This window comes from Penaeus monodon, chromosome 3 (genome assembly GCF_015228065.2).
Source record: "Penaeus monodon isolate SGIC_2016 chromosome 3, NSTDA_Pmon_1, whole genome shotgun sequence".
NCBI lineage: Eukaryota > Metazoa > Arthropoda > Malacostraca > Decapoda > Penaeidae > Penaeus > Penaeus monodon.
This window is the reverse complement of record NC_051388.1, coordinates 42,692,628-42,705,127: the sequence shown is the minus strand read 5'-3', so window position 1 is coordinate 42,705,127 and position 12,500 is coordinate 42,692,628. Positions and strand designations below refer to the sequence as shown.

Here is a 12,500-nt window from a genome sequence, read left to right as displayed (position 1 = left end):
GCCACTTTGATCATTTTGAAGTATCTAAAAGTATGTGTATAATTTGTAGAATAGCTTACTGCTGACAGCTACAAGTGATATGGAGTAGCTTCTAGTCACTGGGAAATACTGATGTGGTGAGCCTTTTTCTGCTCATGTTGTTTTCAGTATATCTTCTACCTCTTTTGAGAAATAAAATAAACAAATATGGCAATTTGTTACTGATTAATTACCTCAAAGAGAAAGTAGTTTTGTTGTCTTATCCCTCTAAATTTTTTTCATCTGTAGATGCTTTTTGTTATATTAATTGGTGCATGAAGGTTTTCTTGGCTTTTCATTTAATCAGATCTGTTCATTCATTTTAAAACTCAGCAATACTGCAACAAATTCATTTTTTTATTGATTTTTTTTTTTTTTTTAGTCATATCTAATATGTAGCATATTTGCTTCAGATTATAATATTTGATAATTTTACTTTCATATACAATCCCTTTTCATATTGCAGTATATGCAATCAATAAAGAGAATTGGAAGCTGAAGAATGGACTATTTTTAGTAGTCTTACTTAACCACACTTCCATAAATTGCCATTTTTAAAAAATTCCTGTTCCAGGATGTCTCTGTATGTGAACTACATAAAGTAGGGCAAAGGGAAAAGCTATTCAAACCTTTAGAGAACCATGCATTTATATATATTTATATATCATCCCATGTTATTGCAGTAGTAGTACAGCATATTCATCCCTCCATTTCTCATTCTACTTTCACAGTTTATCTCTATAGGTGATAACTGCATGTACTTGGTAAATTTGCTAAGTAAGAAAATAACTAATAATTTCCAAAAAATAAATATTTGAGTAATCACACAAGATATGAATAATACACCAACAGTAAGTATATGTAGTGATGCAAATTATATATTTAGCACTTGCAGCTGTGTGAGTAAGTAACAGTAAAAATATCAAATTTAGAGATATTGTATAAACAGTACATATACATGGAACTTTTTTCCTTTTTCTTTAAATGCCAATGCCTTCTCCAGGCTCCTAAAAAGAAACTGTATCTTACCTGATTTTGTGTACTACATTTCTTTTAAACTAAAGACGTGTCTTGTCATGTTGGATGTCTAGAGCTTTGACCTGAATCTTGAAATAAAATGCAGATTTAAAAGAATGATGAAGCCCGCCCTGAAGGTTCATTTGCAAAGTCAAAATTCATATTAGAATGTTAAAATATAATTTCTTATTGCCATGATTACTGAATAGACATGAAACCACCAATTAGTAGCTGCTTCAAAGTTTGCAGGTACATCTTATAAACCTATTACACACTTAAACCACAGTATATTCCCTTCTAATGGAAATAGGAACTAAAATGCAATAAATTTTGTGTAGACTACAAAAAAATATCCATGAGTCTTCTTTTGTTCAGTAACAAGGTTCATGAACCATTAACCATCATTATGCAGCTGTAAGAAGTCATTTAGGCAGCTAATCCAGGACTTTTGCAGGCAGTAAGAATGGTTATTTTAGATTTTGAAAATCTTACCAAATACAACTTTTGTCATTTGTGTAGCTATAAAAACATTCATGGCATACAGAGCAAGGTAACTGCCATATTTTATTTTTAAAATCAGCTCTCATTGTTGTAGAGTATCTCTTAACAGATACATCATATTCCTATCCAATGGTCTTACGATAAAACCATACTTTCAAGGAGCTCCTTAGGGGTTGAAGTAGTATTAGAATGGGCCTGATAATTGAACTTTGTTAAAACATGCTCTGGTATTTTCTTGCATTTATTGTTTATGACCAAAGGAATAGTCAGGTTCAAGAAAGCTACAACTTATAACTGTAGTTAGGAGTATGAATAATCTTTTGTTAAGAATTATTACTCTTTGGACATAGTAGAGTACAAGCAAGCTGATACATGCACTAATTTTCAATTAAGTAGAAGTCTGATAAAGTAAGCTATTTTTAATGATGACTATGACAATACAAAAAACAGTTTTGAGTGGTTTCAGTGTGATTCAGTTTAGTGACTAAGTGTCTTCATAAATTGAGACATATTAGCATTAACAGATAATAAAAAAGAACAAAGTGAGAAGGCTACAAATATATTAAGATTGCTCAAGGTAGGGTAACACCTTTCAACAAGATCAGATAATTGCACATGTGCTAACAGACAAGTCTTGTACGGGCGCAGAACTTGATTTGCCTATCATTTCTTATTTTTGGAGTATTACTTAAGAGCAGAGATTTTGTAATATATAACAAATATTTTAATTAGTTGAAAGCTGGTTGTGTAGTTTCATAAATTACTGGTGAAATTAAATGAAGGAAAAGTTAGAAACTGATTTTCCTAGATATGTTATCTTAAGTTACATAGGAACAATGAAAAGGGAAAGGGATATAGAAAGATTGCAGGTTTTGATGCAATTGATTTTGCTGTGTGAAGAATGAGTGAAGTGAAGTTTAGATTTTTGTCTGAAAGCTACTGGGACTACGAAAAACATAATAATGTAGTCCATTAAAATATTCATTATTATTCAGTACTTTATTTGTGTCCCAGCATCACTCATACAAAATTTCCTGACTAATATTTATGATCAACTACAATTTTCCACAAGATCTGGGCAATGTAATCAATATCTTCCTTTTGACTTTTTTTTTCTTCTTCTTCTTCTAAGTGACCCTCACACTTCCACAGAAATTTTACTGAATACATCCATTTATATTTGACTTTGCCTCTAAGTATCACAGGAAGTACAGATATTCTTTCATGATTTATAAACGAGAGAAGTAGAAACCTATTACCACCACCTGCTATGTTTTTGTGCAAAATCAGAACATGGTAAATTCAAGTAATGTATATGTAATAAACTTGAAGTGGATGTTTATTTCTTGTTATATTTTGACTTGAGGAAACCCTGAAAATTCTGAATTATATGACTTCAGTACTTTGAAGATTAATAGAGTAGTTCTCTCTGCTCTTTTGCTTTATTTATTTATACATGTAGAGGCATTATAAACATTTTTTTCTGCTATTATATAGAGTTGAATGGATATCATCAAAAAATATTAATCTTTCAAAAAGGAATGATATAGTTTGTCTCCAAAGGACATAGTTCCACTGATTTTACTACATGTTCTGGCTAATGATTTTGTGAATGAAATCCATTAGCTATACGAAGTTGCTACCATTTTATTTTTTTCCTCTTATACTGACTGATAATTGAGCAGTGTTAAAAAAAAATCGAACTACTTTCACATTGCTGTCTATTAGATCAGCAATCTGTTATGGTTTGCATTGTTGGCCATTTAAGAAAAAAAGCAGCAACAAAGAATTTGACAGATTACTGATAGTTACCCTGAAATTACAAATCATTACTTCATTGAAATTTAAAATTATAACTTCAAAAGCTGCACTGACCTCAAAAGTAACTCAACTGCATTTCTATCAGTATGATGTCAAATACTTCCTGTTAAAAAAAAAAAAAAAAAATCACAATCACAACCTATTCAAAGAAATAAAACCTTCACCTTTGGTCTGAATATGGAGCTTAGAAAAGAAGGGGGGGATTCATTCATTCTCTCTCTCTCTCTCTCTCTCTCTCTCTCTCTCTCTCTCTCTCTCACTCACCTCACTCACTCACTCACTCACTCACTCACTCACTCACTCACTCACTCACTCACTCACTCACTCACTCACTCACTCACTCACTCACTCACTCACTCACTCACTCTCTCACTCTCTCACTCTCTCACTCTCATATATATATATATATATATATATATATATATATATATATATATATATATATATATATATATATATATATATATATATATATAGGGCTTCATCTCAATAACAAAGGCAAACCTATCAAGCTGGCCATCTTGCTGATTATACAATATAAAGATGTAATAAATCAGTTACCTAATAACCCATATCACAGATTACACAAAAAGTGGATTGTATGGAGAACTATGCTACTACATATAGTATAATGAAAACCCTAAATACTATGTTTTTTTATGTATATGTAAGAAATTTATTGGGTCACTTGTTTTTCTTGAGATGACATCTATTTTGAAATATTTTACATTTAAGCTTTAAAACATTTCCTTTTTCATCTTTAATATATTAATAATAATAATATTATAAAAAAATAAATAAAGTATCCATACATTTTGGAAAAGTAGTCGTTACAAACCAAGACACCATTTTAAACAAACCATGAGTGATCAGAATCAGCATAATGACAATGAAAGTGATTTTGGTTTGGTGAAGCACAGTTTAGAAAATTGGTCATGGAATCTACAGGTATGTCCAAATGAATAGGCCTGATTGGCAGGCATGCCCGGGAAGTGATCCCAGGAGAGCAAATTGCTGGTTAATTTACCAATTTGCCAGTGGAATCAGCTCTTCAGCCAATACTTTGCCCCCACTGACATCAGTCAATCAGGTTTGCTTGTGCCTTGTGAAATAGTTGATTCTAGAATGTGGTATACCACCATTTGTTCCAGTATTTCAGACACAAACATTAAGCAAATCAAATTAAGACTCTGATCTACCTTATGGGATGCCCTCTTATCCCTTATTTACTTGGATAATAAAACATTCTGAATTTTTGTTACAGGACTTCAATTTTAATGAAGCCTGTTGACAAATTTCCAAATCCTTTAGCATCGATCCTGTGAACTGTATGCCTTTTTTCTTTTTTTTTTCTTTTAGGTTTTCTGGCCTCCAATCAGAATGCGGTTCCAAAATTGATGTTGATATGCCCAACTACAAATGTTAACTTTAATAGCACTGTTTGTTCTTCAAAGCATCAGGGCCAACTTCCCCTTGAGGATAGCCATTATTCCATGACACTGCAACTTCAAAAGCCCATGTCATGGGGAGAACCAATCTAAAAATGGGAAGTATGAATAACTACTTGTATGACAAAAGTAAAATTATGGAACTTATATATATTGCGCAACTTATCAAAAGCAACTGAGTAAAGCCAGTAAAAATAGAAAAAATGAAAAAAATTAAAACCTGTACAGTTTAAAACCCTTTAATATTCAAATCAGATTATGGTCACTGTAAATGTATGACATGCCAGCAGACCATTTCATAAAAAAAATCCTCTACCAGCTATTTTCCATCATATTCAAATATATTTTATTTGCTTGGATATTACATGCAGTGTTCAAAGTTGTCTTCAACATTGCAGCCTTGTAGTTTAAATCAGCATGTGAGAAATAATACTTTTACCATTTTTTTCTTATAAACTGTAGGTGTAGTCCACAAGCTAGCATATGCTTTCTTACATGGCATAAAAATATCAAAATTATTTTTCAAGTGCATGAACAGATGTTCAAGATGTTAAGTCTATGGAAAGATTCATTCAGGATAACATCAATAGATAAATCATCAAGCACAAATTAAGTTTTATTACACTTATTCAAAGAGCATAAGTCAGAAAACCACCATGTATCAATCTAGTTTCCATGTAAGGGATTTTGCCTGCTCAATTAAATACCAAAAAATATAGAAAAAAAAGGTAAGTTTAAATTTAGATAACACAGTATACAAATCAGAAGACATAAGTTGATTAACTGATACAATAGCTCCACATCAATTCTATGCCAACAGGAATGTTCCAAAATAAGTCAACTTTGAAGTTTGTGTCCACTGAACTATGAACACCTTTGATTATTTTTTTTCCTTTTTTAAAAGACCAAGCAAAGTGCACCAATACTAACAACACAGATGTGAGCTGCAAACACATTCCAATAAATAAAAAGTCCCTACCTTAATCTGAGATGGGGTAAAATAAAATAAAACAAAACAAAAAAAACAAAAAAATTATACACAAAAATCTGATAAAAATCTGATATTGTGAAATGGAAGATAATGAAGAAAAATAGCAATTAAAATTATCTTAATCTTTGTTGCTTCCTTTAGAGCACATTCCAGACTTTTACACCAGTATAAAGGCATTACACTCAGCCAAGTATCATACTGGGGCCCAAGTCCTGATAATTAATTCTCATACTACAGTAAGACAAGAGAACACTGGGCTCCGGTATGACCTGACCTCAGGCTTTGAAGTCAATACTGTAGACTGGACAGACAGCAAGGCTCGTTCTCCTCCTTTCATCACTTAAAGTCATTCACACGTTGCTGACATCACATATGAGGTAACAACATCGTTGCTGCACTGTCCAGCCCACCACTTGTTCACTGCACATTGTCAGGGCTGGGCTTTACCCACCCAGCACCCAAGCTCATGCTACTATCCTCTGCTTGGGTTCACCCACAGCAATAAGGTTATATTAACAGTGTTTTTTTCACACTGATAAAATTGCTCCTTTCCTGAACCAGTTTCTTTAATGATGAATAGTCATTTAGCCATCACTAACTTTCCTGTGCAGAACAGGCAACAAAGCCTTCTGATGATCCAGCCAGCAACCTAAATGATATAATCACTGCCCACTAGTTCAACTTTTAGTGTGTGAGCTGCTGGTGGCGAGATTTAACGGTTAGCATTCTTCAGCTGGTTGCTGAGCCAATCTAAGCCTTCATAAAGACCATCTCCACTTGTAGCACACGTTGCCTGGATATACCAGTTGCGGTTCCTCAGTGAATGCAGTCCCAATTTGTCTGTAATTTCGGCTGCATTCATTGCATTTGGCAGGTCCTGAAATACACATTTTGAAAATTTGAGAATGGATTATCTTACAAATTAGCAAATTACTTGTATATCTGATAAAGTAGCTATTACTATGTTCTCCATTTTCACAGCTAATGCAAGATATTATGAGAATTATATTTATAAACTTTCTCAATGTCTTCCAGTCTGTAAAACTGTTCCTAACAAATTTTTTTCTTGACTTTACACACTGACCTGTTTGTTGGCGAATATGAGTAGCACAGCATCTCTGAGTTCATCCTCTGCTAACATACGCATTAGTTCCTCTCTCGCCTCTCCAATACGTTCTCGATCATTTGAATCAACTACAAAGATAAGCCCCTGCAACAATTTTATTCTTTAGTTAGCTGCACATTAATACAATATTGCTACTGAAAAACAAGAAAATTTTATCAACATGTTTAAATTCTTATTTTAACACTGTTATACAACCATTCATACCTGTGTGTTCTGGAAGTAATGGCGCCACAATGGTCGAATTTTATCTTGACCGCCAACATCCCATACCGTGAAACTGATGTTTTTGTATTCTACAGTTTCGACATTGAAACCTGGAACATAACAGGTATTGGCATAATAAGAATCAATAAAATTAATTATATACTTCAAAATAAGAAAATAAAGTTTAATTATTAATATATATATATATATATATATATATATATATATATATATATATATATATTATTAATTCCAAAATATATATATATATATATATATATATATATATATCTTACTTATATAGAGATAGACAGAAAAAAACCAAGACCACAGACTAACTTACCAATAGTTGGAATCGTGGTTACAATTTCTCCCAACTTGAGCTTATACAGGATTGTTGTTTTACCAGCGGCATCCAACCCCACCATCAGGATGCGCATCTCCTTTTTCCCAAAAAGGCCTTTGAAAAGGTTGGCAAATATGTTGCCCATTTTTGCCACTTTCTACTGGAAAAGAAATTTAATATTAGGATCATACAGAATAGCCTTCATCTTCAAAATAGAAAATCCATGGATCAACAATCACAAAATCTATTTTCAAATTGTGGTGTAAACAAATTATATTTCAAAAAGAAATCATGATAAAAGGCCATTTCATTTTCACACATTTCACATTAGGCATACAATGTGTCTTCCAGATTTTATGCTTTCTGAGAATATCTACAAGAAGTTTTAGGTTTCCAACACGTGAATGAAAGCAATAATACAACTCGCATACAAATCACCTTTCTTCTAAAATTGTATAACCTTTAAAAAGATTATATGCTACAACACCATTTGTATTTATATACTAGGTAAACAAACAGCTCCTGAAGCTTATGTGCAACTTATTTATGCACAATTTTTTTGTTAAGGGGAGTTAAGGGAAGGAGAATCAGTAATAGTATAAATTTTCCTTATTTTGTACCCTGATCAACCCACCCTTGAGAAAGTCTTAGGTAGCCGTTTCTCTGTTACAAGTCTTCAAGATTACAAATCAATCTTGAGTAAAACCAAAGCTTTTATTTCTTTAAATACTTTAGAAACACTAGATAAGTAACTTATTGATGTTATTCATTTGTAACCTTCTATCTAATAAATTAATCACAAGCCTTTCAATTTTGTACTAACAAAGTAATGTAACATTATCCAAAATTATTTAAGACTTTGATCTACTTAACTTTTTGTCATTTTTATTTATACACGAACTTGGATTATCTTTGACAGGTGTTGCTTAAATGATATAGCCAGACAATACATGTCAGTCCCATTTCTCCACTATTTTATCTGGTTAATATTCTCCATTATCATTTCTTATTGTATGCTATCTTTGTAGGCACCTTGAATATCTAAATTGAAAATGTTCCTTACAACATGCCCCCCCCCCCCACTAAAGAAAGAAAGAAAGAAAGACACATTTTTTATACCTAATCCCTACATTAGGCCTTGATATGAAACAAGGAAGAGACATCAACTATTACAAAGCAACTTACGTCATTCTTCATCCAATTCCCAATACTACCTCCAATACTCTGGAGCAAGCTACCCTTTTCAACATCAGAAATCTGAATCATTAAGTCCAATGCATCTCCATCTTAACTTTATATTCAAAGCAGCATATCAGCATGGCTCATTCTAATCCACCTATAAAGGAATACCAAATAAACAGGCCTATTCCAAAATGACAGACTCAAAGAGGGGGCCACAAAATGTGAACTACCACTAAAAGGTATAGGATGAATCATAAGCAATTCTAGATTCTCCCTGGCTTTCAGGCTTTAATTCTCATAATAGAGAAAAAACATTATAACCCATTCACATAAATAGCTAGTGTTTTCCATTTTCAATGTTTCTCTTCTAAACTATCAGCTTAAGACATTTCTGATACTTATTTGTCATAATCACATTCCTTTTACTAAATAATTTACCAAGAGGTACACACAAATATGACCCCACCACTATATGAAAACTAGGTGAATCTTTCTAAAACACTTGCAGAATGATCTATGTGGTCTGCATCTGTATGTGCTCTGGCACATATATTCTAGCAAGATTAGAGCTTGCAGACATTCCCACAAACTTAAAGAAGAAAATTATTAATAAATAGCAGAGCTTTCACTAAGTTTAGGCCTTTACTTCCTCCACAGAGTAAGCAACTTTGTTCTTAAGAAAAGGACTTTGAAAAGAAAGGGGAAAAAAATATGGTGGCGACTCCAATGTACAGCTGGTCACTGTTCAGAGCTCAAGGGCAACAGCAATTGCATGGTACCATGCCATTACTATTTTGGGCTTAGGATTCCTGGCTTTCAAAGATCACACCAAGTTTTAAGGGAATTTCTATAGAGTACAGTAGTATAACTAAAAATCCCAATTTCAAATGTAATATTTGATGATTACTTCAACATTCACTGAAACTGGCACTAATCGAAGGAAATTCAAAATGTATATAAACTTTAATTTATAAATATTCCTTGATAAAATGAGAACAAATAATATAATGATAACCATTTCTCATCTCTTCTCTTATTTGCTGTCCCTAGATTAATTACTCTAATAACTATTAGTTACTTTAGATACTTGCTTTACATGAACTTTAACCCATTATTCCCGGTTATCAAAAATCTCAGAGCAATTAAACTCTGGTGATATCTGGCAGTGGCCCGTCAGTGGGCGCTGGAGTCCCCAGTTAAGCCGAACGTCCCACTCCACACACTCGGGCGTGTTACCGTACGTTCCGAGCTGAACCTGCCAACCATGCGGTTTGCTAAGACGTCCTAGCATGTCACCCGGCAAGAATGAGTTAACATTGGATTATCATAAACTGTGTAAATGCTAGTAATTATTTACCAATTCTCTTGAATACTCAAAACAAAAACAAAAACAAATTATATGGCCTACTGAAATAGGTTTTGGAATACTTTAAAATTTCAAGGTCAGTACCACCCAAACCCATATTAAATCAGTGCCGTGAGGATTTCCCCCCCCCCCCCCCAAACAGATGAGACAGACAGTACTTGCAATGGGCTTATTGGCGACTTAGTACAAGTGTAGTTATCTACGTGTAAAAACAATTTAAAGTAAACTCACAGTGAGCATGGCATTTACATACATGCCATGCCCTTCAGATATGGGTTAAATGATAAGAAATCTGCAGTGCTAAAAATCTTCGCCGATTACAGGGACCACCACCAATATAAACAAGTTGCCGTGAAAATCCTATTAAAAATTTTGCAATAAAAATACCTATTTGACAGCCAAATTGACAAGCTATATTTTTCTATGGTTTAAAGACGACCACATAACCAAAGAAAGCTTGAGATAGTGGCAATAAGTAATACACGATACAATAGGCAAGGGGAAAAAAAAAAAAAAAAATCTACAAAATACGACCAAGCCCACATTCACTCAAAGTTGACAAATCTATACTCATATGGCAAAACCCTACATTGCTACAGCTTCCACATATAGTGCTTAACCCAATGATGACGGGTATCAGAAATCTCTCGGCGTCCAACCCTGGTGATTTCTGGCAACGTTCAGCCACCGGGCGTGCGAGTCCACTACATACAGCTGAACTTCCCACTCCACGCGCTCTATCACGTCACCGAGCGTATGTCTGTACTCCGCAGACCACGCTGTTTATTATGATGGATGAACTGTGACCCATCTGAAGGGGGTTCAGGAAAGGCAAACAACCTTCCAGTATACAAAAACTCTAGAAAGATGAACTTGCTGACCACTAGGTGATCTTTCGCCATGCGAGGGAAAAGTCCGAGTTCTGTCTTCCAGAGCATAAAGGAGTTGGCCTCTGCTGGAGCGCAAGGGCGGGGGCTACATAACCGGTTTCCTATTCTTGACAATTAACCAGATTTATGTAGTCTTACTCTGGCCTTGTATATTTAAAGTCAATATCCTTTTAAATCGCGGAAATTTTGCACAAAGCCTGAAAAAATTGCCAATAGTAATTATAGAGGATCCATAACACTATCCAGCCAACAACCACACGAACGCCAATACAATAACCAGAGCAGAGGTGTTCCCAGCGCCGCAGCGATGAACAGACGCCTCCCCCCCACACCACTGGCCGCTCTCCTCCCTCCGCCAAGAGCGTAGGAGTCTCTCTCAAACCAGAGATACCATGAAGATGAGAACAAGGCCGACATTAAAATACGTGGCTAATTACCAGCAAGGGGCAAAACCTTCTAGATTTTTCCCTTTCACTGACAGCTGATGTATACATAAAAAATTCATGGAACCGTAACCGATTTCACAACTTTTCCACATGTATTGAGTTTCCTCTTTTCCTATCCAGGAACGAATGAGGAATCAAGGGAAATTTTCGAGAAGAACGTGTATTAAGAGGGAAAACTACGATTCCGTGACGATGACAAGTGATATATCCACGACCCGCATACGTCACCTATTCTCACTCTCTGGATTTTCGGTCTCTGGGGCCAATTTCGGCCCCTAAATTCGCCTCCTGAGGAGCCTCGGAACGACAGGACGGCGTGAAACACGGTCCTCGCCCTGCCAGGCGATCCAGGACCCATCGGTGCCCCTGATCGAACCGGCATTGCGATAACATACACAAACATCCAGACCAGCCCTAACATCCCCGACACTCATTTCAGGCCATTTCGCCGCTCGCGCAGCCCCCAGCGACGCCATCCACCTCTCCTCGGCGCAGGGAAACACACCCAGAGACAGACACAACATCCAATACATCACCTCCGCCGCGGAACACCCTCACGAAACGAGAAAGGCGGCTCACCAGGGACCGAGGGTGAAAATGGCGGACGCGACGACCACTCTGCCGCTCTGCCACGTCGCGGCGATGACGTCATGTCACGTGACCGCCACTTGCCGCGCCCGCCGCCAGGGGGCCGGCGAGGACCCTGCCATGATGACTGCGAGCCTCCGTAATTAATGCCAACCACTCGCTCACGCCGCATCTGGCGAGCTCTTTCTTCCACGCTCTCTCACTCCGGCTCCGAATTATATCTATTGGCCGGCGGGAGGCGATGGCGTGAGCAGGGAGGGCGGCAGGCACAGCTTGAGCTCCCTCTGCCGTGCTCGCGGTGAACACTTTTTAAAGGGCCTGAAACGTGTAGAGGATGGAGCTCTTTCTTATTTTGTTGCATCACATCGTTAAATTTTTAAGCTCCTGTGTTGAAAGGTCATCATGAATTATATGACTATGTCGATTATACTATTCGAGGGGATGTGTATGCGTTAATGTAAACGATGGATTGCTGAAGTGCTGTGTCTTAAACTTTCCAGAGCAAGTTACTTTTAGAATTACATGCAGTTACCGGTTACACAGGCCTTCGACCTGT

At 35.7% G+C, this 12,500-nt stretch overlaps 1 protein-coding gene across 5 annotated transcripts; it reads right to left on the bottom strand.

Annotated features, from left to right (window-relative positions):
- Nucleotides 1–5,030: 5,030 nt before the first annotated feature.
- Nucleotides 5,031–12,137, bottom strand: LOC119594903 (ADP-ribosylation factor 1). 5 transcript variants are annotated; one of them, XM_037943977.1, is made up of 5 exons: nt 11,936–12,137; nt 7,470–7,632; nt 7,127–7,236; nt 6,881–7,006; nt 5,031–6,673 (listed from the first exon to the last, which is right to left on the bottom strand). In XM_037943977.1, the coding sequence occupies exons 2-5, from the start codon at nt 7,615–7,617 to the stop codon at nt 6,509–6,511; spliced, it is 549 nt and encodes a 182-aa protein (XP_037799905.1). In that variant the 5' UTR covers nt 7,618–7,632; nt 11,936–12,137; the 3' UTR covers nt 5,031–6,508. The 5 variants fall into 5 exon arrangements, with proteins under 5 accessions (XP_037799905.1, XP_037799920.1, XP_037799913.1 ...); XM_037943992.1 differs by having other exon boundaries at nt 7,470–7,629; nt 11,936–12,121; XM_037943985.1 differs by having other exon boundaries at nt 7,470–7,629; nt 11,893–11,996.
- Between the last annotated feature and the right edge of the window lie 363 nt (nt 12,138–12,500).